This window comes from Varanus komodoensis, unplaced genomic scaffold, assembly GCF_004798865.1.
Source record: "Varanus komodoensis strain SLA01 unplaced genomic scaffold, ASM479886v1 scaffold4, whole genome shotgun sequence".
NCBI lineage: Eukaryota > Metazoa > Chordata > Lepidosauria > Squamata > Varanidae > Varanus > Varanus komodoensis.
In genome coordinates, this window is record NW_025335941.1 from 52,954,742 (window position 1) to 52,982,196 (window position 27,455).

The following is a 27,455-nucleotide window of genomic DNA, read 5'->3' on the forward strand; positions in this document are numbered from 1 at the left end:
AGATTTTAAAGACCCTGTCGGGTATAATAGAGCAATAAAATTATATTGTTCAACTACAACTTCTGTCATCCCTGATCATGAGTCATGCTGTGTGGCCTGAATGGGAGTTGGAATCCAACAACATCTGGAGGCCAAAAAGTTCTTCACCCTTAGTTTAGAGAAGCTTTCCCTAGCCTGGCGTCCTTCATTTGTTATGGATCAGAGCATATAGCATGCTCTGGGAACTGAAGCTGGGAACTGAAGTCCAAAACATCACGAGGGCACCCAGGTGGGAATGGCTGGGCTAGAGTGAAAGACTAGTATTGAGCAAACCCAATCTCAATCTCCATCATGGGGCCATCCTCTCTCTCTCTCTCAGCCAGTGAATGCAAACATTTATGGAACAAGCTCTCTAGTGAGGCGCACCTGACACCAGGTATTATCTTTCCAGGGCCAGGTTAAAATTCCCCTCTATGCCAAGACATTTCATGTCATACAACGACTTTTTAATAGCTTTAAATGTGTGTGTGTGGCGGGGGGGGGGGGGGTCACATCTTCAGAGATCTAGTTCATTTAACATATTAAAACATATTTAAAATGTTTATCTGTTGAAATGGCTTTTGTATTGAATTTTATGCTGTTTTGATTTCATCTGTATTGTGTTTTATTGTTTTTATGAAATGTTGCTCATGGAGCTCTGGCTATTGGCAATTTATTCACTATAAAGTAAAGCAATAATAATACACACATCGCTCAGTTCTTATGATTACCCACACATTTAGGTAAGATTTCAGCAGGCCCAGCAGGCAAAGGCAAGGTTCACACGACACACTGCCACCCACCCACACTCGAGACCAAAAACGGGCTATACACGGATTGTCTGCAAGCTCAGGTTGTGTGAATCTAGCGGTGCTAGGAAGCCACAGTGTATTAGACACAAACAGTTCAGGGTTCACAGCCCCGCCACTGCAGGTCGTCTTCATGGTTCCATGCCCATGGTTACAACCCAGTAGGGTTCCAATAGCCCATGGTTCAACGACAAGCCACCCGCAACTGGATTGTGGGTTGTCAAGTCGTGCTCTGAGTCAGGCAGCTGATTTGCTGGGTGCGTCGCGGAGAGGCATCCAACTGCCGCTTCGCTGCTTGCTACTGCATTTCATCCCCCCGTCCCCGCGCAAGGGAAGAGCCTGCTGACATCTTCCAAAGCAGGCCGGCGGCCTCGGGCACGGGCCGCCGTCCCTTGCGGGGCAGGCGCCATCGGCGGCTCCGGCGAGCCCGTCTCATCCCGGCCGGTCCCGCGCAGCGCAGCGCCCCGGCTGCGGCGCAAGGCTGCGGCGGGCTCCCCTCGCGGGAAGGCGCGCGCCGGCGGACGGCGGCCGCCGCCTCCCGAGACAAAGGGCCAGCTGCGCGCCGGCGCGGGTTCCCCGCCCAAGCCGTCCTCCCTTCCTGCGCCCTGCCCCCCTCCCTTCCTTCCTCTCCTCCTCCTCCTCCTGCCTGGCCTCCATCACGTGGGAAGACCGCCGCGGGTCCTTCCAGCAGCCGCCGCGCTTCGTCGCGCACGGAGAGGGAGGCAGCCGGCGGCGCGCGGCACCGGGAACGGCGGCAGAAGCGGCCCTGGCCGAGCGGCTTCTGCTGCCCGTCTGCTGCCCCCCTCCCGCGGAGCTCCGCTGGAGCGAGTGCCTTGCGAGGAACTTTTCTCTGGAAGCGAACCATGAAGCCGCTGCTGCTCCTCGTGCTGGTCCACTTCTGCCTTTGCGCGCAGTTGGGTAAGTCCTCGTGGGGAAGGCAGCCCACTCCAAACACCCCTAGGCGCGGAGCGCTCCGTAGTGCATCCGTGGATTTGATTGGATTTGCTCTTTCTCACACTCACTCACACCCCTCTTTGGCGAACGGATGCCTCCCGGGTCACTCGTACCTTCAGCAAGAAGCAGCCCGCCAAACGGTTCGCGGCAACAGGTTTCTTTCATGCCAGACTACTCGCCACCGCTCTGGCAGGGGCTGCCGAAAGCTGCAGTGGCGCTTTTCTGGAGGGTGCCTGACTGGGGAAGGCAGGATGAGGCACGGGCGGCTGGGCAAATCACAGGCAACCCACTCCAGCCGTGGGTTGCCTGCCCACGAATACAGTTCAGCCCTGTGCTGAACAGAGGGAGGTTTGCTATTTCCATAGGGAAACTTTGTCAGCCTGTTGTGGCAAAGCTAAGCGAGAGTCTCGTGGCACCGTAAAAGACTTGACAAATTAAATTTGGCATAAGCTTAAATGGACACTGGCCAGGACATGGATCTTATAAATGGGACCGTGTCCCAAAAGCTTCTTGAAGAATCTCTTTGCTAGTGCGCAAGCTGCTGCAAGACTCTTTATTTTTGCCTTCTTAACTCTGAAGTCACTGCGGACCTCTGGCTGACCTGCAATTCGCACCCCCAGCTCCATACTGGAAGAGAGGCCACAGCTCAACAGCAGAGCGCATGCTTTGCATTGGAAAAGGTCCTTGGTTCATTTCCAAATCAAATCTTGATTTTCCAAAGGTGCATCTGCCTAGCCAGGCTGGCACCTATTGGAGGCACTGAAAAGGAGCTGCTAGCCAGAGTAGACATAACTAAATGAAGAAACACATGCATCAGAGGCTTCCTTCATTTAAAGTTTGATGGTGGTGACTGTTTCTGATGTTCAGGGGCAAGTGTTGCTGCCTTTGCAGCCAGAACAGCAGTGGAGCAGGGGGGATATGCGTAGGCTTCAGCTTGCAAATGTTTGCACATCTATACAAAACTAGAACTAAGTGAGGGGGGATCCCCAAATCAGTCCAAGGATGACTGATTAGCTTTTCTGTTTCCTTCATTGCTAGCCTTCCAAGTCTCAATCTCCTCTGAATTTCTTGGCTGCGGTCTCCGTCCGAATGGATGAGTGAGCCAGGATTTTCCAAAACTTTAACAATTTTCTCATTAATTCTCCTGTAGTCGTGATTTTGAACTACACACACCCAGACAGACACTGAACGTAAGAACAACCATGATGGGTCAGACCAAAGGTCCATCCAGTCCAGCATGCTGGACACGTGATAGCAAACCAGCTGCCCACAGGGTCCCTCAAGCAGGATGGCTGCAAGACCTCCTCCTGGCCGGCTCCTCAGCCATTGGTGCATGTAGGAATGCCAGCTCTGGTAAAGAAGGTGGCACATGCCCAGCAAGGCTAGTAGCCACTGATGGTTTCCTCTTCCAAGTGTCTTGTGTTGTAACCCTTCTGTATTGTCCAGGACTTTCAAAAGAAATCTATTAAAGATTGTTGCCATTTGACTGGTAATGCCATGAACCTCTGAAATCCCGTGTGAATGCAAAACCTCCACACTGATGCATGCCCCAGCCGCCCCACCTGACTGCTTTTTTTTCTGGAGCAAAGAATGCAGGTTAAGGCAGCCTTCAAGCAAACGCAGTTTCGTACCTGTTGCAAAACACAGGAGGCTTGGAGTGATTCAAGCTCACTGAGAGCTTTTCACAGCTGGGACATCCACACTGCGTACTTATTAACTGTGTTGCATGTAATGAACAGTGCAGTGATTTTAAATGGGGACTAAAATAAAGCTCTTGTTCTGTTCTAGACCTTGAATGTCTTCAGGGTGGAGGTCCAGTGAACAATCTCCATAAAAATGCCACTGTGTGTAAACAGAGACTTGCCATGTGAAGGCAAAACATTGCCTTGGAAGTAAATTGTGTTGGTTTTCAGAGAACTTACTTCCAAGTGATGCTGCAAATTATAGGCATATTCACTGAGAAATAAGTAGCGTGAGGCTCAACGCTGCTTCCTGTTCTGTTATGGTGGCCAGCTCATGGCCCAGTCTCAACCATCTAGCTGTTATGCTGCAGCTGATATTAGCCTTTGCCTTTTCATCCGGATGTGGTCACAGTTTCTGTGCACAGTTCCTATTTTAGGGGTGACAGTTTGCATTAGTTTGACTTATGTGGCCCACCTGCAGAATGCATGACACTTCCAGAAGGAACATAAAAAAAAGACAAATTCCTCTCTCAAGGACTTCACAGTCTGAATTTTGAAGGGAAGACAGTAGAGCAAAGCAGGGAGAGGATGTCAGGGAAGAAAGTGTGGTTTGTTACACCCACTTAAGGTGCAATACTGTGCAGGTTTACACAGAAGTGGGTCAGTGAAACATCCTGCATCAGTGCTCATAGAAACACAGTTTCAGTAGGAGATAAGAGTCTGTGTGTTGCTAACTCAGTGGCATTTGGAGAAGGCAAAGGATGACTGCTTGTTTGGTTCTTAAGAGGAACTTCCAAGAACCTCAGTTGGTTCTCAGCACCTTATCTGATGACTCTATGCCATTAGAAGGCAGTTGCTCCATACCTCTATCCAAGAATGTGAGACTTGTGACCTAATTGTTTTGGCCCACAAATCCCTAGCCAGCGTTGTTGTTGTTCAGTCGCAAAGTCATGCAGACTCTGCGACCCCAAGGACAACGTTCCTCCAGGTTTTCCTGTCCTCCACCATCCCCCGGAGTACACCCAAGCCCATACCGACCTCTCCAGTGATTCCATCCAGCCACTTCAACCTCTGCCATCCTCTTCTCATTAGGGGGCCACCGAGCCAGCATGGCCAGTAGTAAAGAATCAAAGACCTTGGAGGACAAGTCTCCCATGCCTGCTAAGGGGTTTTGCTATGGTTCTGCCATTGAGCTTGATCTTCCATGAAGGTGTTGGATTGACCTGTCATCAGATGAGTGACTAGAGAACAGATTAGTGGCTCCTGGGGGGTTGGTCTGTCCTTGTGGAAGACTGTTTGACACTGCAAAACAGGTGAGCAGGAAAAATATTGGCAAGAGGCTGCAAGAAAATACTTTGAACTTTGCATTACCACCCTTGGGGCAATAAATCAGATTTGTGCAACATTTAATGTGTAGCCAAATGCACTGCAGCTAGATTTTCTCTGAGCAAGGTGGGCAACACAACTGAATCAGCAACTTCAGTAACATCTCAGGATCTTTCTGGGGAAAACGGGAAACTTTCCAGAAATAAACATGGCTTGCATATCACTGTCTAAATGGATTTATGGCCTCCCTCTGAAGGCCAAACTAGACTAGACGGTAAACAGCCATTAGGAATCTAGTTTCCTACTGCATCACATACAAGGGATGTTATCTCATTTGTGATACCATAACTTTTCATATTCTTCCCCCCCAAATTCCCCATTAGCAGACGATCATGTGGAACAGAGATAAGCAAACATAAAATGTTGTGATCTCATGACCCATGGTAAACAACATGAGGTAAAGCATTACTGGGAAGAGGGAAGAAGTGAATTATAGGTGCCATGGGCATTTCCAATGAATGATACAAAGAAATCCAGATTTCATTTGATAAAGGACAGTTTGTGTACTCCTGGATGGCGAAGCAAGTTTTAAGATGTTGCTAACAGTTGAAACTAGAGAATGTTATGTGTACATAGCCTCCGAATTTCTCTACCTGATCTTCCATGACAGTTCTGATCTTCCCATCTATTTTCCCAATATCGGAACCTGTTTTCCCCAGCCACTGTGCCAAGGAACAGCTGTATATATTGGAAGCAAAATACAAATTTGCAGAGCCATTGTTGCATTTCATCTAACATCCTTTGACAGTGAGAATGTACTGTGTAACTATTGTTATTAGAGCTACTCGTAAGCCAAAAGGAGGAATGGTTTGCATTAACTTTTTTGTTGGTCTCCAAAGGCATCCGTTCACTGGCAAGTCTTTATCCCCAGGGATTGCTGCAAAAGAAGTCAGAAGCTTTTGCCTATATAAGAAGCACTGCTGTCACTTCCAATGGGCCTTGCTTACCCTCAACAATCATCATGTTCATGCTATGATCCCTGATTGGCCAGGATCACTTATGCAACCAGTACAGGAACCCTTCAAACTGCTCTGAGAATGCAATTGCATGATTTGGGACCATAGGAATCTTTAGAAGCCCCCTCCCAAGACTGTAGACACTTCTAGGACTCCAGGAGGGGGATGCTGAATTCTGAGCACCCTTCCTCTTGCAGCTGCCACAAAAGGAACTGCACCAGCTGCTTCCTGAGATTGCAAATGTAGCCTTGGGAGAAGAAGGCATTCCAGTGACTGAGGAAGGCTGAGAAGAGGTCAGATAGAAGGACTCCTATAGCTGCTCCAGCTGCAGCCCAGCCTTCTGTGCCTTCTCTTGATGGCCCATCCAAAGGAAAATGTCTTAAAAGAAGGACAGAGGGGCAAGAATCGCTCCCACTGCTTCTCCGGCTCTGCTGGCAGCTGCCTGGCATTGAATGATACTCAGAACCCTTCAGGACTGGAAGCTTCTTTCTGACTGCATAGGTTCATTGACTAGAATTGGTAGCCATAACCACCTCACAGCACGGTGGATCCAGATTCGCCTACATGCAAATGCTGCCATGTGCAGAACCTCTCGCAGGGGGCCAGTGTTCCCCAGATGAAAAGTCTCCCCTTCCCACAACCACCCATCATGGGGTGCTTTCCTGGCTTCTGTGCAACTTTTTCCAAATTCTGAAAGGCTGAAATGGCTCTCCTCAGGCTTACTTGCTAGCATGAGGAACTTTAAACTGAACCAGGAGTGCAGCCCCCTGAGGGCTTCTCTGACACAGAAGTCAGCCCCAGAGCTGAAAGGAGTTCTGCACCCTTGCTTTCAGACTTCTGAGCATGTGCAGCTGCAGCCCGACCCATGATGGGCATGTGGCGATAGAATGAGCTGCAACAGAGGAGCCCCCCCACCTGCATCCCCCAGCCCAGTAACTTCACGGGAGGGGCTGAGGGAGCTGTGCTGCATTTCTTGTAAGAAAGAAAAATACTTGAGTAGATTCGGAAGGCAAAAGGTCATGGGGGCTTTTTAAATTTTGGAAATCCCTGAAGAGAAGCAATAGAAGAAGGGTGGAAGGGAGATTTTCTGAATGCCATAAAGATTACCAAAGGGGCCTGAAGACACTTGGAAATATTTCAAAATAACAGGTTGGAAATTGAGCCTAAGACCCTGCAATTTTAATTTTTATGTGCCTTGCAGCACCGGGATGCAGATCCCTTGCCAAGCTTTTGGGATAAAGACTCAGATCACATGAAGGCAAAATGGCTTTGTTGACATGCACCATAATATGGGAGGGAGGAGAAACAAAACTGCCTCAGATGCAGAGTTTCAACAGATAGTGCAGCGTTTAGAAGAGGGCACTGCTCTTGTAACCTCAACTGACAGGGAAGTTCAGCTGGTGTAGCTTTTCTGAGCGGAGAATGCTGAGATGGGGAAGGTGCCTGTGGAATGGCTGCTTCTTCTCCTGCAAGGGTTAGAGACATTGAAACTGTATTGAGAAGAGGTGGTGGTTGTCTGTCTGTCTTCTTTCTTTCTTTCATGGGAAAGGGGATTTCCTGCTTTTCTTACAAAGCACCTGCCATTAAATTCATAGCTACAGCCACAATATATAAAACCCCAATGCTAAACCAATGAAAAAGAGCAGCAGTATTAATGGAAAAGTAGAATAAAGGGGGGCCCTCAAACAGCAGAAAAAAGAGACAGTAGCCAAGGCGTGGGCAGCCGGGGCAGGGAGAGCATGCTTTTGCCTGCTAGCCTGCTAGCAAAATTGTGGGAACCATGCAAAGCTGAGCTAACTTTTAGGCTCCCCCTCCTGAGCATTCTCTACATATCTGTTGATCTTAAATGCATGCTTTCCTTTCTCCTCTTTGATGTTTTCAGATATGTCACTCAACTTACAATTTGCCCTAGGCAGGTTGCAAAATTCCTTGGCAAGTGCACAGGTAGAACAGAAGGAATTGTATGCATGGAACGGTGACAGAAGCTGCGGTGCTACTGGGTGCTTCGTGTAGCAGGCTGCTATGAGCCTTCGCCTTTATCCCAGGGCTGATGTGTGGAGGCCATTGAGGCGTCCTACTCTCTTTCTTTTGCTTTCTCCCTGGGTCTCTTTCATACACATTCACACACAAGGGAGGGACTGCATCACCATCTGATCTAGGTCTGCAATATCGCGATGCATTTGTTACTGAACAGGTGCCTGGGCAGAACAGGCCGGAGAAACCCAATCTCTGGAGGACCAGTATCCATACCTTCCATGGGAAGAGCCAGCTCTGACTGCATTTCTCTGGGGAAAATACTCTGTGGCATTCTGTTCGCACATCATCTTTTGCTTCCCATTAGCAGGCCAACTTGCATTCCTTGTAGCAGGAGGAAAAGGCATTCAGCTCCTTGTACTTGGGGAGGATAGCTAATACCCTGGAAGACAGAAAATTCAAGGTGATCTTAGAAACATAGAAAACAGAGCAAGTCAGAAGGGGTCTCCCAGGCCATCTAGTCTGACCTCTGGCACCAGCTGGCTCCGCTCACGACATGCCCACCATGTGGACGTCCAGACTATCCTTGAACACCTGCACCGATGGGGCCTCAACGACCTCTCGTGGAAGCCCATTCCACACCCTCGGGGTCCTGACTGTCAGGAAGTGCTTCCTGGAATCCAAATGGAACCTTGGCTCCCTGAGCTTTGCTCCGTTGGAGGCGTCCTGCCTTCCTCTGCAGGGGAGAACAGGTCTCTACCCATCTCCATGTGACACCCCCTCACATACCTGTATGTCGCCAACATATCCCCTCTGAGTCTCCTCTTCTCCAGGCTGAAGAGACCCAGTTCCCTCAGTCTCGCCTCATACGGCATCCCCTGCAAACCGGCCACCAACCTTGTGGCCCTACACTGCACTGACTCCAACCTGGCTATATCCTTTCTGTAATGAGGGGCCCAAAACTGAACACAATACTCCAGTTGCGGGCACACTAGAGTCGTGCAGAGTGGTAGTAATACCTCTCTTGATCTAGAAGCCATGCTTCTGGCTATGCAACCAAAGGTGGCGTTCACCCTCTTGACCACCGCATCACACTGCTGACTCATGTTTAGTCTGCAGTCAACCAGTACCCCGAATCTTGATAGCCTGGAGCACTGGGCTGAAAGCAATGGAAGCAAATTCTATAGGGACAATGGCCAAGTTCTACAGCTAGGAAAAGGGAACCGAATGCAGTTAAGAGATAGCAATACTACTATTTATTTTTATTGATTGATTTATTGATTTATATCCTGCCTTTTTCCTACAAAGGGCTCAAGGCAGCTTACATCATTCTCCTCCATCTTGTCCCCACAACAACAACCCTGTGAGGTAGGTTGGGCTGAGAGTCTGTGACTGGCCCAAAGTCACCCAGTTGGCTCCATGGCCGAGCAGGGACTAGAACCCAGATTGCCTGAGTCTCAGTCCCATGCTCTTCACCACTACACCACACTGGCTCTACTACTAGTGAGTATTGGAATTGTTATAGATCACAGACTGAATATGAGTCAAGAAAGTGCTTTGGCTGCAAAAGAAGAGAAGGAAAAGCAGGAAGAAGAAGAAGATGATGAAGCAGAAGCAGAAGAAGCAGTTCTATAGGAAGTTTTATATTGGGCTGCTATAATAGAAGTATGTCTTCCAGATCACATGAGATGCTGGCTCCCCTCTGTCTGCTCAACATTAACTAGGCCCTATCTGGGTCCCATTTTGACACTGCATGTCAAGAAAGATGCAGACAAACTGGAAGAAGTTCATTGGAGGGCAACCAAGATGACCCAGGGACTAGAAACAAAGCTCGATGTAATTGCTGGGCATGTTTAGCCTTGAGAAGAGAAGATTGAGGGGAGATACAATGGACCTTTTCAAATATGTGACAGGCTGTCTCACAGAGGAGGGCCAGGATCTCTTTACACAGGCCATGGCATAATGGGCTTAAGGTACAGGAAGCCAGATTCGAGCTAGACATCAGGAGAAATGTCCTGCCTATTAGAGCAATACAACAATGAAACCAGTGGCCCAGGGAGGCTGTGGGCTCTCCCACAGTGGAGGCATTCAAGAGGCAGACAGCCATCCGTCAGGGATGCTTCAAACCGGTATCCTGCACTAAGCAGGGGGCTGGCTTGATGGCCTTACAAGACACTTCCAAGTCCACCATCTGTGATTCTATGAGGACCTCACTGGGGAACCTGTCCCATAAGCAGATGGGGCAGCTTGCAGGGACAGCAGCGGCAGGGCATGCTGTGGTTCCCAAAGGCTTTCCACAGAACACTTCTTGGGGCATACAGCACCTGGGGAGCTAGAAATAGCTGCAGATGGGATGCTGAGTGGCTTGACCCTGCTGGATGTGGGTGGCCATGCAGGATGGGCTCCAGTGTGTCCTGACATGCCTGGCAATGGGCAGGAGGAATCATTCGTTGGATGGCAGCAGCTCTTTGTGGGGTGATACTTGCCTGGCTGAGGTTGGGTAGGGCTCTTCCAAGGTTACTGCGCGGATGAGTCACAGCTGCTTCACTATGGAAAGAAGGGGAATTTTTAAAGGTTGCTGAAAAGTAAAGCAGCAAAATTGGGTTGAGTCTGCCACTGAGTAGCGTTTGGAAAGTGAGCTTGCTCATGAGGAACAGTGTGTTTTTTGGCTCCTCTTGCCAGGAGGCTGTGTTGATCTTTTCAGCAACCCCCATTATGAAGCTGCCCTCATGGGTTCGGACAATGCAACTAGCCACCACAGGTATGGAGTACCCTTAAAAAAGCTATGGTTTTCAGGGTAGCTTATTGAAGAAAAATAAGAAATGCTGGCAAAACTATTCAGATGCCACAACAACCCGCCAAGACCTATCATCCATGGTGGGTTGTTATCACATCCAGACCATGTCAGTGGTTTCCTGGACTGAGGTGTGACACAGAGGCTGGACCAGTTTTATCGCCCAGCCCAGCTGAAGTAGTTAAGTTCCACTAAAGTCAATGGGCCTACTCACAAGTAAGTTTGTCTATGATTGTATCAATATGGCAAAAAGACCCATCAAGCAGGATTTTATGAAACACTTATTTCTGAAGAAACTTTGCTGTATGGACTGTGAGACAGATCCCATTTCTGATAGCACAGGCAGTGTGGAAATCCCGCGCAAATGTGAGTGTAAGTTTCGGCCAACTCATAAGGGCCTGGCTTGATCAGACCAAAGGCCATCTTGCCCAGCATTCTGCTCACACAGTAGCCTGTCACTTGCCCATGAGACACCCCCAAGCAGTGCCACCTTCCCACTCACGTTCCCAGCAAACGCTACACAGTCATACTGTGCAAACGGCCAGTGCTGAATGGCTTGTTCTCCAAGTCAAAGTTTTGGAGATTATTCTGAATATCCCAAACGTGATGCAATTTTCAGCATGAGGAAACCATTCCATGTTGAAGTCCCATTGACCTTAACAGGTTGGGTATTTGAAAATCTTCAGTGTGATTTGCAAATTCTGAAATGAATACAGCTTCCAGCTGCAATCGCAAACAAGTAGCTAGAAGTGAAATATTGTGGTGTCTCAAGGCACTAATTGCCTGAACCATCAGGTGATTACCTCCTCACAGTGGAGAATTGACTACAGCACCAATGTACAGAATGCTCAATTGTGTGATTTTAAAAAAGCTGTATCAATATCATATGGGACTGCTTGGGTATTTGGAGCCTGGAGACTTGATGCTCTGAAGGTACAATAGTGGTTAATGCATATTGATCAATGGGTTTGTGCGTTTTGTTTCAGGGAGCACCCAAGAAAACAATTCTACCACCAATTCCACTCTCCACCCTACAGTCACACCAACAAGTAAGTCTGCTTTGTTTTTCTTCCATTTGTCTGTTAGGATGAAAGTGCTTGCTTCCATAGCCTCCAAACCAAAGACAATGCAGATTTTTAAAAGCCAGTCAGCTTAGAAGATACTGATTCCATTATGTGATACCACCCACTGAGGTGTTGCACAGAAAATGGCCTGAAGAAAAGCAAGGATATCCTTGCTGCTGGCTCTGCTCAGGGATGTATGTGGCACGAGCGTGTCGAAATCGTCCCATATGGGAGGTGTCATAGCTCAGTGGCAGACCACCTTCTTTGTGTGGAGAAAGGGCCAGGTTCCATCCTTGGCTTCTCCAAGCACTGGTGGGAAGGCCACAGTCTAAAAACATAGAAAGTCAGTATATATAACATTGGCCTAGAGAGGCCAGTGGTCTGATTTGATAAAAGGCAGTTTCCTATCTCAGACATGTAATCTGAATTTCTTATCAAATTAGCATAAGAAAATGGATCAACATATAATTGATGTGGCATTAGATTTCCCACATCTTTAACAGCCATAAATGTGAGAGGAACCCTATCCATTCTGATTTACCTAAAACTTATTGTGATCCATTTCAAGAGAGGCCCAGACAAGAAAAGTCCACACTGACCCTGATTGAAACTCTGATCTAAGCAGAAAAGACCAATATTTAGTGCAAGCTAACAAATAAGTCCAATTATATAAAGCAAGACCTTTAAGCTGGATTGTTTAGCTTAGAAAAAGTGGAGAGAGGTGTTTAAAATTATGCATGGTATGGAGAAGGTGGAGAGGGAGACATTTTTCTCCCTTTCCCATAATGCTAGAACTCAGGATCATGAAGTTAATTGGTAGAGAATCAAGACAGGTAAAGGGGAGCTTTCTGTGGTAAAAGGGAGCTTCCTGTGTTCCTATCCAATGTTTCCAAACTCCGGCAAATGGCACTCTCAAACCTGCAAGATCTTCTTTAATTCCCATGTGAATTACAAACCTCATTAGGTATAAAAGTACCTTGCTGCACTTTCATTACATACATACATGTCACACATTCCATTTCCTGTAATCACTGGGCCAGTGACTTCAGGTGCAGTCCTATTGCAGTCCCCAGAAGCCCCAGACTTGGGGCATTAAGGTCATCCTATGCAGAGCAGGAGGCATGGCAGAGGTAATCTCTGCCTCTCTGTCTTCCCATCCTGCATATGTTGTTAGACATGCTTTTTGCCCACCTAGCAAAATTATTACAGAGGACGAAGGAAGGAGATTGGAGAGGTGTCACAACATTTTGTATTCTGACTCTCCAATCTCCTCCCCTTTGCATCCACCAGAAAGCCCCCTTTCCCTTTCTGTAAGGTCACGTTCGCAGCCTCAGAGAGGCAGCTGGCAAGGTTCTTTCCATGCCAACTGCAAGACTATTCCCTTAGTGGCTCTTCTCTCTGTATCAGTTCACTTCTGCTTGCTATTGCTAGGGTCACAAGAGAGTCACAGCCCTGCTCCTCTCTCTCAGCTCTTCTAGTGGGTTTGTGGCCCACACTTTGAAGAACCCTCAGTTCCCTCCTCCAGTGTGATTACCAGTAAGACACACATAACCACCGAAATTGTCTTGCATTCATGGTTGTCCATTCATTTACTATTCTGCTTGAGCAAAACACCGGTTAGCAGCTGCACGTCAGTAGGAAGGCTGGCTAGTGCTTAATATTTGGTATGCAAAAACATTAATATTTATCTCAACTCTGCTATTCAGAATTTTCCAAAGTTAGAAAAATGAATCCTGGAATCTCTTGTCAGATGAATCATGTATTGGAAGGTTAATAATGACTGAGTATTCTGGGTGTTCAGCTAGTGGCCAGAGTATGGTGTGAAGGTACACAAGGTGGCTACCATGTTGAAGCTAAGCAGGCCTGGGAATGGCATGAACGTGGAGGGGAGACCACCTGGGAACTGCATGTAGCCGCAATGGGAGAAAGGTAGAACATATGTATAATAAATAATAGTGAAATTTCACCCAGTGAAATGTGCACATTAAATGTCTGTGACTTTGTTGTTACTTGGAAGAACTTTTCCCAAATTGCTTATATAATCTGGTCTCTGATCCAGAGTTGTTGTAGTGCTGCTGCCTTTGACAAACTTATGTTTTGGGCAGACACAGCTCTCCCTTCTGCGCTTGAACCTAGAACAAAGACATCAAGGGCAAAAGAAAAAACAAACATCCCCACATCATAGATTAATTATGTGACTAGAAGAAGCAAGAACAAGGCAGTCTGCCATGGGCAAGTTAGAGCAAGATGTGGAGCAAGAAATCCTTCGCATCCTTTTACTGGAGAAACAAAAGTTGGCATTTGAAAACACTTCCATTTTTATATTTCTCTCTTTTTCTCTTTCTTTGGTAATAGTTAAATACTCTGGATGAGCTCAAGCCTTTAACAGATTCAACACAGCTTTAATCTCTGTTGTTTTGTTCTATGTTGCTATTTTTAAAAATCTTGGCTTAGGGAGCGATGAAAGTTCACATGTTGTGTTTTCTAAAAGGACCTCACTGAGCTTGGAGGGATTAATGCTGCCCGTGTTTTTCTAAGCTATCCGCTCCTCTTTATTTCTTACAAAATATACACAATCTGAAAGTGTGTACTGTGCTGCCCTGCTGTGGTGGATGCACTGTTGGTGGTTTTGGGTATACCAAGGTGTGGCTCTTTGAATGGGTTTCCAGACTTGTTCCTATGTTCCAAAAGAAGTTACTTCTGAGTAGGCCTGCTTTGTTTCATAGAGGATATAAAGTCATGGATTTTAGGGGCTTTCAGAGCTTCTTCCTGTGTTCCCAAAAGCTGCTTTTCTGTGTGGCTTTGAGAATATCATATATCATTATCATAAACCTTATCATTAACACTGTAATGTCTGTGGGGACTTTCTCCTCCCACTCATGAACTTAAAGCCATATGGTTTCTGTGTGATGGGAGCTGCTACTGGCGGAGCACATGTGTAGTCCAGAGACAATTTTTTCTGTGGTTCGTGTGCTCTGATGCATTAAGCTCACACACTGGCTACACACTTGTTACTCCTGGCTTCAAAAGCAATTTGTTCTGTTTCCTTTTCTGTGCAGTTTGGGTTGCAGCTGGAATAAGAAAAGCTTGGCTTTGAAGCAGTTCTTTTGTGTTCTATGTTACAATGTATAAAAGGATAAATTTGGAGTTATCCGAGAATATTTTCCAAGTAAGAAACAAAATGAGAAAAGTGGTTGTCCTCTTCAGCAGCAAAATATCCTGGGTTACCATTTGTGTGCATGTGTGGGGACTGTTTGACCTGAATGAGAAACCGAGTTAGTGTCTGACCGGATTCACACATACTGGCAACCCAGAGTATGGGTGGCACATTGGTTGCCGTTGAATTATAGGCTGTTCTTGAATCATGAGTTGCTATTATGTACAAATCCTGTGCCTTGATTTAACGGTGGTTGTTAATCATAAACAAGCCAGAGCAGAAAACCCGCCAGCAAACTATGAGTTCTCTTCCTGGATTGCTCATTGCTATCATTTGCACATGGCTTCATGGTTCAGTAACAGTCCGTACTCTGGGTTGTCTTTGCATGCGAACAAGGCCTCTATTTCTTTCCTGCATGTACATGTGTGAAGGGGGCAGGGAGACCTTCAATATATGGGGTTTTTTCCTGTGTGTATATGCTGTATGTCACGAAGGAGGAAGCTTGTGTTTGCATTTGTATTCTCTATAACGAAAGAGGTATGTAACTCCTTTGCTTCCAGGAAAGCACTGAAGGTGATTTCCACAAACACACATTGTATAAAATGTATTTGCTTTATTGTGCATTGTTGCCTGCATGTGATCCACGCACAAATGTTGTATGTGAGTCCAATATTGGCAGTGGAGTGAGACGCTTGCTGTAGATGCCTTCATCTACAGCAAACTTGGCTTGCTTCAGGGCCACTCATGACCATGACCCAGCCCTGGTTGTGTGACTCCTAGGACAGTATTATAGAGTGTCGTCCTTGGTAGTGGCAGCATCACGATGGTGCACTTATGAACTTAAAAGTCCCTTGATTTTATGTGGAATGGTAGCTACTGCAACAACAGAACATGGGTCCAAAGGAGTGCTTTTCTGCCTCAGTTCTCCCATTCTGTTGTATGGGTTGGCGCCTACTGGGGATCCAAAGACTGTTCTGCTTTCAGGGACTCTTGACTCCACCTTTGCAGACCCATCCTCCACTGGATTACAAGAACTGTAGTTCAAAACAACTAGAGAGCATCAAGTTGTCTGTTCCTGGCATTCCCTATGAAAGGCCCTGTATGTGATATGAGATGGTTATCGCACATTTAGAGCTTATGCACACACAGGCTTGGCTCACACATAATACCAGCCCATTATATAGATTGTTGCATTCTGGGCTGTTGCATTGTACAAATCCGGCCACATTTGTTAGCTGTGAACAAGAGAACCCACGGTTTTTTGTTGAGTTGTGAGCTCTGTTTGGTTTAGAGTTTGTGGGTGCTCATGGACTTTTTTGGCAAGCTACAGAGGCATTGGGAAAGAGTGATAAAAGCCAAAACAGCCACTCTACCTGCCAGCATTACAGCCCCACAAAAGTATTTGAGATACAGGAAGGGAAGAAGAGGAGGAGGAAGAAAACAAACAGCCCATGGACTGAGAAAACAAGCCACAGTTTGTTTGGTGGTCTGTGAGACAAACCTTGGGCTAGGACAGCAAAGCATGAGTTAAATACACCACGGGTAAGCTTTATATGTGGGTCTGCCACACTGCACTTGTGAAAAGTCACACGGAACAGGAGTTGGGGTGACTCCAGTGGGCACAGTCCCTCTTCTGCCTTGGCACACAGGGTGGCCATGGTCATGTATGGACGGTTGAAGGGCCGGCCCTGTTATGAGTAAAAGGGCTGCCATGAAGCATGGAAGTGTTTTGCACCTTTTTATGGAGACTGAGCCGCGTGAGGGAGGTGCCAAAAGTGCACCGGGATGGGCCCTTTGGAATCAACGGGCTTCGTGCATTCATGGAGCTCCTCAGTCAGACCGCCCTCCTTGCACTCCGCTGCACGCACACGTCACACCAGAGTTCCACGCATAGCGCTAGAAATACGACTCCTGGTGGGCTTGACCTCTGCTCTAATAGTATTGGAATACTTACATGAAGTGAAACATCTTTCATGTTTGGCAAAGGTAGTCCTCTTTTGGAGGATTTGCTTATCAACATTTGACATCTGTTTTCTGCATGTGTTTATGTGTTCCTGTATTTTATGCATGCTTCACCGAGGAACTGAACCTCCCGGTCGTGACAAGGTGAGTACATCGATGATTCAGTGCCTAGTTAGGCCTCATAAGCCTTAATCAATGCTGTTTCCAAGCTGCCTGTGGGGAGTTGCTAAGTGTGTTTTTGGATGAAAAGAGAAATAAATGGGATAAGACGTGTCTGAGATGGTGTACAGTTTCATTTCTGAAACTGTAGCTCATCTATTTGTAACATGCCAAAGACAAGTGTTCCTACAACTTCCTTCTTCTTTTAAGGGTTTTGCAACAGGGCTGTTGCTTTAGAGCTCTCATGTCAACTGTATAAACTCTGTGCTGCCGCTAAAGATGATGACTAAACATTGCCTTTTGAGATTTAAAATATAATTAGGCTAACGAAAGACCTCAGTTGGAGAGTGCTTCACATATTACAATGCTCATGGAAGGCGCTTCTCAGAACCTTTCTCAGTACCGGCACCCTCCCCCCCACCCCGACTTTGGAAAACTCTTGTGAAGTTCTAGAGGCAGAAGATTAGACATCCTTTATGTGGAATTTCTATTCCTCAGGAATGTTATTTAAGTTGTATTTTGGTACTATGCTTCTGTTGGTGATCTTTTTCAGCTTAACTCTGTTTTTTGTTTTTTGTTTTTATTAATAATTCATGGTCAGGACTGCAATCTAGCCCTGGTCTTGTTTTGGCAGCAAAAATGCAGCTTCTCTATCCCCTATTTTCAATTACATAGTCTGTCTGATTTCTGTATTAGCCTTCTGGTGAAGTCCATATGTACAATCATCTAATCATTGCTTGAAGTTTATATTTGTACTAAGCAGATAGTTGGTGTCACATAATTCTATGAGTTATTTGCATACTTTGTTTCTGACCCCTCAGCAAAATTCTCCCATAATATTGGATTTTGCTTTGTTTCCTGCTTTTGTATTCCAGTCACCTACGATTACCTGCATGTATTACTTTTAATATGTTATCAGTTTCCACCTGGACATTCGCATAAAAGCTGCCAATTTTCTTATTTTGAGGATCTGTTGTTGGAAAAAGGCTTACATGATAGTTGTATTGATAGGTTTTCAGAGAATACAGATTGACATTACTCAGTCCAACTTTGTATTTTAGCCACTTACAACCTGTGCTCCATCCTGCCTCCGTATTAGATCCATTTAATTTCTTCTGAGTTAGAAATTTCCAGAGTAAACCTGTTGTGTTTGTCTGACTAAAAATGCCGCATTCCAGTCCACTTTTGCTCACTCAAACCAAATACTGCTGTACTTGGATTGTTTTATAGGATTTTCAAGGTAAGACATATCCAAAGTGGTCTCCCACCGCCACCTTCTGCACAGCGCTGCCCAGAATCGGGTTAAGCTTCACTGCTGTTGCCTGTGAAAGATCTGCTGCCAATGTCTCCCTTGACTACTGCTGCTGCTGCCCTGTAGCTGCCCTTCAGAAGTTGCTCAGCCCCCATCAGCATGAGGGACATCCTTTCCCTTCGCCGATGGGAGCATCACCCCCAGTTTGCTGCCTCCGTTTGACCAGTCCGCTTTGGGCGAGCCTGGTAGGAATCCAACCTGTGAGAGGGTGTGGCTTTCTGGCAGAAATGCTTTTGGCTCCTCTGACACTCCCAAAGCCTCTCAGCGGGTTTAGGTATGCACCTGACTCTTGTACGTGGAGCTGCCCATGGCTGAACCTGAGGCTTTCTGTGTGCAGTGCAGGTGCTCTGTTACTGAACTAATAAACATGATTGGCTTGAATGGCATAAGCTCCTGGCCACACAGGGAGTTCAGACAATGATGCCGGGCTGGGCAGGGCAGGAGCGAAATCTCTGAACAGTCCAGTAAGGACATTTGATGACATTATGAAATCTCTGCGTGACAAAATAGAAAGGAGGTAAAGGGAAGTATTCAACTTTAGAATTCTGCTAAGATATGATAAACTTTGCTCATGACATTATGTAATCTGATTACAGTAGACTGACCCTGGGCAATAGGTTCCAACCCCCCCACTCCACCCCACCCCACCCCCCAGCGGATGCCTGAAACCATATCAAGCACATTAAACCACATTTATTTATGATTGTGAGCCGCCCCGAGGCTTCGGCGAATGGGGCGGCATAGAAATTTTCTAAATAAATAAATGCTGATATATGCAGTATTTTTCTGAAACATACTTCATGGTCGCTTGTTCCCCATTTTTGTTTTTTTGGAATGGAGTCAGCCGTGATTAAGTGAAACCACGGTAGTTGAAACAGCGGGTACAGGGGTCCTACGGTATCAGCCTTAAGGCTGCTTCTCTCTGGTGTAAGCACACCTTTCACATTAAAAAAAAGCATGCAGCTCTCATATAGAATAATCTTTTTCATGTTTTTTTGTAAACCATCCAAAGACTTTAGTAGTGGATGGCATATAAGAACTTTAAACAAACAAACACACAATCTCATGCATGGGTTTTGCAGCGGCCGCACCGTTCTGGCCTGGGGAAGTTACTGTTTATAATCGGCTTAGCAGGGCCCAGTGCAGATAGCATCCCTGTACTGCAGTTTCCCCCAACGTGGCGCCCTCCAGATGCGTTTGACTGCAGCCCACATCCTTTGCAGCCAAGCTGGGGACTGGGCGGGGGGCACGACGTTGGTGAATGTCGCTTTATCAGGCATTTCCCATCGTTTCCTGCCATACAGTTTCCAGGCTATCCATACATTGCCCTGGGTGCGTTGGAAGCACACAGTTCTCAGTGAAGATTTCAAGTCCCTGCTTGCCTTCTCAGATGCCACCCCCAAGGTACACATAAAGGGTTTCAGTGGGAGAGCGCAGAGGTTACTTGGTCACGCCTGTCTCTGCCTTTCAGACTTCCAGCCACTCCTGCAAGGCCTTTATCCAGAGCTCTCCAATTCTTCTCCCCACTTTTGCAGCCTCCTAAAAGCAGAACTACAAATGGTTTATCAGGAACAGCAGGTCATATGGCTTGTGATATAATCTGATCTTGCAGCGATAATGAAAGCATACATTCGTTGGGGTTTATCAGCTAACATCCTGCCACAGCTTGACCGCCAGACAAGGTTTTCACAGATTTGTTCAAGCGTGTATGCACAAAACAAGAGTGGAAACAATGAAGAAATTTGCTCGTTAGAGAAAGGTGCTTGGGAATGGCTAGGAACCTGCTTGCATTTCTCAGGAGCCTCCCAATATGTGAAGAATTGGCAGGAAATAATGCACGTTCACCAAACTTCTGCTCTTTACTGGGAGGCATGGACTGTGCTTTTCTTCAAGCTGCTCTCTTATTTTCCACCCAATTTTCAAAGCACATCCATATGAATGCATATTTTATGTATATTTGGCCCACAGGGTAGATGCAACCAATCTTCTTTTCATCACTGGTGAAATTTAACAGCAGCAGTAAAGGATGGGGAGCTGTTTGTGTATTTCATCCCTGCAACTAAGTGTGGCTTACCAAGGTTAAAACAAATCGTGGAATGCTGTTTCACCAGTTCACCTTGACATCCAATTTCTTCTTACCTTTAAGGCTGAATATATTAATCACATTTTTCCTCATTAAATGGCTAATCAGAGGGTTGATGTGCAAATACCACGGGGAGTATGGGGGCAGGAAATCAGAATAATGGGGCCTAGGAAGAAAGGAGTTAATTTGTGCAGATCACATTTTAACATGAAGCTGCCGAATTCACACTTTAGTTTATTTATTCATTTAAAACTTTTCCATACCATCCCTTACTGTGCAAAGCAGTACAGATACCTAAACTCAGTTATCCTTTGATATGCGCACTTCTATGAATTTTGCAATGCTGTTTTTATGTTGTTGTTGATATTTTATTATTTTATTTTTAATTATGTATTTTATTATGGTAAAGTGTTCACAAACATGAAAACAACACTCAGATAACAAAAATGCATACTGTTAGGGAAATCACACACAGAAATGTACATTAGTGAACATGTGTGCAAAAATGCATATGATTTTTTGTGGGGATTTTCAAAAGAAATTAGGAAACTGATTCAAAAACAAGATAGAATTAACGTAAGATTGGAAAAATGAGAAAACAAAATGGACAATTCATCCATACTGAATGCATTAATCTGCAGGGTATGCTGTTTTAATAATATCTTAATATTGTTTATTAGAAACAGAAAAAAGCAAGTCAGAAGGGATCTCTCAGGTCATCTAGTCTGACCCCCAGCTCCAGCCGGCTTCTCTCATGTAATCCCCAATATAAATCATAATTCACTTTTATTTAGTATTGAAAGTTCTTCATATCTATAAGGTGAAGTAAACATGTGGCCTTCTAGATGCTGATGGCCTCCAACTCCGATCAAGCCAAGGCAGCATTGCCAGAGATGAGGGATGATGGGACTTGTACTCTAACATTTAGAGAGCCACCTGATATGTCATCTATGAGTCTATGATCTCCTTACCCTTTAACACTTGCCTGTTAGGTAGCTCTGTAGGATTACCCCCTTTGGAGCTCATCTGCTCCTGGGGCATCCAGAAAGGTACCTTCATTTCTGGATAGGAATTCACTGAATGTTAGAGCCTTCTCAACAATTGCCCTGGCTCTAGAAGACGACCACTGCATGGCTTTTTGTAGCCTTATTTCCACATCTGTGGACCTGTTACTGCTCTCCTAAGCTTGAAGCACCAGGTAGAACACATTTTTAAACTCTGCTGGCTCCGATGATGAAGATCATGGTGATGGTCATGACATTCCATTTATATCGCTCCTTTTTCCTCTTTGGAGGAACTCAGGGCATCTTACCTAGCTCCATTTCATCCTCACAACAACAACCCTGTGAGGTAGGCTAGGCTGAGTGTGAATAACTGGCCCAAAGTCACCCACTGAGCTGCATGGCCAAATGGGGATTAGAATGCAGATCCCCCAGGTCCCCAGTGGAACTTTCTAACCACCTTGCCAGCCTGGCTGTCTATATTGATTTTAAAGTTTTACTGCTTTGTAGGGCAAAATAGGAAGTGACCTCATTGTGAATCAGGCCATCTAGCTCAATATTGTCAACTCTGACTGGCAGCAGTTCTCCAGGGTCTTCAGGCAGACAGCAACTTGGAAGGATCCAGAGATCAAACCAGGAAGCTTTCTTGCTGCATAGAAAGTGATCGCCTTTGATCTGCGGGTCTTCCCCTTTGAAATGCCTATTCTTCACAAACACTTCAAGTGCAATATTATGCTGTGTTGTGCATTCTCTTGTTAATATGCATGCAGTATATTAACGCTGCTGTTTCACTATGTTTCCAGAAAACATTAAACCAAACAGTACTTCAGCCACCACCATCCCTAGAATTGCAACAACCACTACACACACCCGTTCTGTGCCTTCGGATGTCACAGCCACCACCATCAAAACCATGGTGACCACAACACCCATGAACACCACAGCATCCAAAATAAAACCCACCTCACCAGCACGCAATGGGACCATGTTGCCTTCCACTCCAGTGACAGGTACGTGCTGATCTTTCTTTTCCTAATGCAACCCAGTTGTTCCACCTGGGTTGCACCTTCCTTTTGCTGCTTGTTTGGAAATATCCTTGGAGTGTGTTCTCATTCTTAAGAAGTGCTAGGAAACAGCCAGCCCAGAGTTTCAGTGATGAATACTTGAATGTTACAAAGATCATACCAATATTTGTTTTAGCATCTGATGGCTCCAAAACAGACTGTGGATTCCCTGTTCTTGGGGTGATTTTAGAATACAAAGTGTGGTTTACACATTAGAACAGCTTTCCTCAACCTGGTACTCTCCAGATGTGTTAGTTTGCTCTTCAAGCAGTTTAGCCAATGATAGGAGTGACAGTTCAACCATTCTGGAGGGAACCATTTTGAGAGAACCTGAACTAGGGCATGTGAGAAAAAGAAGGGAAGAAGATGAGGAGTTTGAAGATGGAGCCCTATGAGGAAAAGTTTAGCCAAGAGAAGAGCCAGTGAAGAAATGATGTGACAGTAGCCATGTCCAAAAATTTGAAGGGCTGTCACAGAGGTGGTAGAGCAAACTTGTTCTCCAGGAAATGGGATGCAAACTGATGGGTTCAAATAGAAGGAAAGGAGATTTCAGCTAAACATTATGAAAAATGTCCTGGCATTATCAGCTGCATGGCCATGGAATGGATGAGCTTGGATGTCTGTTGAGCCCAGTGATCACAAATATGTTTTGCATGCAAAGGAACCCAAGCTGAATCCCCAGCATCTCCAAGTTGGAGTGTGAAGGTCTTCTGTCTGAAATCTGGGAGGGCTACTGCTGATCCATATAGTCCAAAAGAGAGGAACCTCAAGTGAAATCCACACTTCCTGGGATCCCCAGATGGCCATGCCCTTCTGGTCCCACCATCTTTCCACTAGCCACCAATGATTTGGTGGTTTCCTAGCTGTTGTGTGTTATTTTCCTCATTCTAAAAGGTTGAGTTACTGGCAGTAAGAGCCTTAAGCTACAACGTGCTGGTATTTTGGCCCTGCCCCTTTGTCTTAGACCCCACCCACCACTTGATTATGGCTCTCAGATGCATCCCCAAGACTGAATTCTGATCCAGTTCAAGTCAGATTCCTACATTCCTAGTATACACAGAAAGTGGAGAAGTCTACTAAGATTTCTTACCATGGACTCAGTAGAAAGATTCAGCAGAGGCTGCAATAGATAACATTAAGATTGGTAGTTGCTGTGGTGCTTTTCTGAGAAGAAGACATGAACTGATCCTAAATGAAACACAGAAGTAGCAAATTGTCCCCTCTCGGGTAACCAGAGAGGAGTGCCTCCAAAGGCACATTGGGGTTGAACTGCACCATGGCAGAAAATAGCAATCTTAGGAAGATCTTCAAGAACTGAATTTTACAAATTCAGTCTGCAAAAGTAAGTGAGGAATTGCCTGAAAGGCAAACCTTGCCTAGGCTACCTGAGCAAAGAGGCTTTGGAGAATCAATTCAGTAGAATTGGTTTTATGAGAATTGGTTCTGTGACAAGGGGAGAGGTTTCGTAGCAAGTTCCTTCATGCTCATCAGTTATAAGTCTTTAGCAAGATAAATAAAATAAAAATAGAGATGTGAGAGGACATGAAACTGCAGCTGAGATGTATAAACGTTTGTGCATCTTTGTGTCTCCTTTTTTTTAAGTCACTCCAAAAGCTGTAGCACCTCAAGCTGCACCATCAGGATTCAGCGCTGGCAGTTTCATCGGCGGCATCGTGTTGACACTGGGACTTCTGGCCATTGGCTACATTGGATGCAGAGCTTACCATGCAAAAAGGGGCGTTCAGTACCGAACCATGTACGTATTATGTGTGTGTGTGTGTTGGGGGTGCCTATTTGTTGACATTCCTTTCTTAATCATGAATTTGACAAACATGGCATAATTTTGAGCAGCTTTTCGAAAATGGGAATCCTTCCTTTGAAACTGAGTTCTTTCTTCATTTCACAAATTCATTATTCTGTCCCAGCACAGAGGCCATGGAAGCACTGAGGTGCTAGGAACCTGTAGATGTGTAAGGCCTGTGATTACTAAACAAATAGGTACAGCATGTGACAGTGCCAGCACCCACAACCTTCCTGACCTATTGGCCTACTAATACAAAAATACAGCAGTGTAATTAATGGTGATGAAACAATGGAAGATTCTGTTCCGCACTGAATTTTCTTTGTACTGAATGTGGAATAGCTAAGCAAGTTTTCAGGATGATAAGCACAAAGTCAAGATAAAAGCACGCTGAGAGATTTGCATGGATGATACATTTGGCACAGACTTTTATGCAAATAGAGGTGAGCATCTGGACCTCCATCTGGCAATGTTCTCGTGTGCAGCAGCGGGGAATTCCCCGTTGTTCTCTCTGACCTCTGAGATAGCAGTGGGAGAAGCTGTATGTGGCAGGTGCCAGGTTCAGTCGCAAGCATCTCCAGGTAGGGCCGGGGGGGGGGGGACTCTTGTCTGAAACCATGAAAGCCCATTGTCCCCCAACCTTGTGCCTTCCAGATGATTTGGACTCTGGCTCCAAGCCCTGATCCATGGATCATGCAGTTTAGGCTGATGGGTGTTACGTGCAATGTATCGGAAGGACAGTGGGCTGGAGACAATGCTGAACTGGACTGACTTGGGAGAAGGCAGCCTCTGTGCTTCTGCCCCCTGCTGCCCCAGTAGGGCCCAGAAGTTGAGTGGTGAATCCTGTTTACGCCATGCAAGTATCCTTCCCCAGCAACCCAGGAATGCTCCTGGGCACAAGAACAGGCCCCACGCTGGAGCTGAATGTTCCTGCAGGGCAGGCTAGGTTCCGTTCCCAGTGCACAAACACCAAATGTGCCTCTGAACTGTACCATGACCCTCACACTGTCGCTAGGAAACAAGTTCTTGGTGGCCCTGCAACTCTGCTTGCTTTCATCCCATTTTATTCTATTTTATTGTTATGCTCAAGATGCACACACCCTCATATCAATGGGAATAGTGCATTGCTAGACCCTTTGTAGTCATTCCTAACAATGAGGGCTCTTTTGGGTTTGATCTGCAATTACTTCCTCTGACTTGCTTGATTAGGTGCTTGTCAACATCCCCTCTTTTGAAGTATTTCGGACCCTTGCTGATCCCCTGCCCTTTCTCTTACTAATCAACAGCAGACTTCCATGCCGCCTGCTGCTGTTCGCAAAACATCCACCTTACATATAGCACGTAGCATGATCTTAATTCTGAGCAGCATTTTACTTTAACCTTCAAACAAAGATCCACTCTTCTGTTCTGGATTGTTTCCGACTGCTAGAGTCTGCCCTAGTCCCAGAATATCACAGTTCTGTTCAGTGATCTTTCTTCATTTATAACCATCTTTAGTAAAATGGAAGAATTGGTATGTGATAAATATTGTTGGCATTTCCTTTCAGAACGGCCAGTCACTATTTTATTTTTTCATTTGTAAATTCCCATATGGTCATAGACTCCAATTAATGTAAGGAATGCACTGCCAGATGTATGGTTAATTTTGGGATTCATAAGTCCTTGACAGTTTAGAAAGTCTCTTGCTTCTGACTGCAATAAATCCACTATATTATGTGACCACACACACATTTTTGACCTGTTTTCATTGTCCTGTGTCTTCATTTTATTTTAAAAAATTAATCTTTAAAAATCCTATATCAATTCACTACAAGAGGGATCAATTATATAAAAGTTGCAGCCTTGAGTATACAAGAGCTGAGCTGAGCTGTCTTGTCCTGCTTTTATTTCTTATTGCACACATTAAATATCTTATCCCTGATGTATTGTTTATAGGTACAGAAGTATTGGACAACTGAGTTCTGAAAATCTGAGAGCCATTCCAAGAGATGATAACTTTCCTTGATTTAAACTAGCACCTCACAGTATGGTGCCCTTCACATGCATTGGCCTCCAACTCCCATCAGCCCTTGAGCACAATCAGACAGACAATGCATGACAGTCTGAAGAGACATGAATATATGAATAGGGTGGTGCCCCCATCAGGGTCTGAACAGCACCAACTGATTCCCAGTGAAGCATTTGTTGGCTTGCAGCCTGAAACAGGCAGGGGAGGGCTGAAAAGTGGAGACAAAGGGAAGGGGGAAATAAGCATAATCTTCCCTGGTATCCTGTCGCCAAGGTCAGCACCCATGGTACTTTTGTCTTCACAACAACCTTGTGAGGTTGATTATTGAGAAATAGCACCTGGTCTAAGGTCACCCAGTGAACTTTATGGCTAAAGCAGATTTGAACCAGGGTTCCCAGCCCTCTGTGAGGCAAGCTGCAGTATGATTATTGTTGTTACTGTTAAACCTTTTTATTTTCCCAATGCTTTAGGATTTGATGGTTTTAATATGGGTTTTATTGTGATCGGTTAAGATTTTGACTAGGATGCGGTGTTTTATTCTATTTTGTCTTATCGTTAAACCGTCCTGAGACCATGGTATGGGACAGTCTAAAAAAGCTTTAAATAAGCAAGTGAGTAAGTTCTTTGTTGGTCATCTGCTACTGCTCTAAATTCAGCCTTTAATATTGCTGATTGTACATGAATTTTCTTTTTCCAGTGATGAACATGATGCCATTATTTAAAGTCTCAGCTTGAAAGACAAATGGTGAAACCTCCACTATGACCCCTGTCTTTGGAACCCCCCTCTGTGCCAGATGCAGGCCTTGATGAAAAATTGATCACAGCCATCACAAGATGCTTAACTCATTTGTGATCTGTGCCTGTCTGCAAGAGTCCAAGGGACTCCACGAGGATTCTGAATACTTCACAGTGTCTTGTGTGACATATAGATATTCTTTGGAACACAACTGGTACCTACTGAGCAACCACGTCTTCTTGGAAAGAGCTTAATAAAAGGATGCTGCCCAGGTAGCTGGTCTGCACAGAAGATTAGAAGGCTCCATTCTCTAACGGAACCCAACTTCTGATACTGTGTGGTGACCACACTTAATTTTGCCACTCCGTAAGTTGCATGGTAATTTTGTAGAACACACTGGACCAATAACAAGATCGTTTTCAGAAATGGTGGATGGATCCAAAACCAACTAATTTCAAATTGTTTGCATTAGATTTCTGGAATGAGGTTGTTGAAGGAGGATTTCTTTTGTTTGTCAATAATCTGGAGAATTTCA

General features: G+C 45.6%; 1 protein-coding gene across 1 annotated transcript; it reads left to right on the forward strand.

The window, feature by feature from the left end:
• Nucleotides 1-1,475: 1,475 nt before the first annotated feature.
• TMEM123 (transmembrane protein 123) lies at nt 1,476-27,455 on the forward strand. The gene is made up of 5 exons (XM_044442250.1): nt 1,476-1,745; nt 11,560-11,622; nt 22,115-22,321; nt 23,978-24,131; nt 26,882-27,455. Exons 1-5 carry the CDS (start codon nt 1,691-1,693, stop codon nt 26,904-26,906), a joined length of 504 nt encoding a protein of 167 aa, XP_044298185.1. The 5' UTR covers nt 1,476-1,690; the 3' UTR covers nt 26,907-27,455.

What these genes read in the sequence shown, in the direction of transcription:
- TMEM123 (XM_044442250.1), top strand. Translation starts at nt 1,691, where the DNA reads ATGAAGCCGCTGCTGCTCCTCGTGCTGGTCCACTTCTGCCTTTGCGCG. An exon ending in CTGCCTTTGCGCGCAGTTGG is followed by an intron (nt 1,746 to 11,559) that starts GTAAGTCCTCGT and finishes GTTTTGTTTCAG; the next exon opens with GGAGCACCCAAGAAAACAAT. An exon ending in CCCTACAGTCACACCAACAA is followed by an intron (nt 11,623 to 22,114) that starts GTAAGTCTGCTT and finishes CTATGTTTCCAG; the next exon opens with AAAACATTAAACCAAACAGT.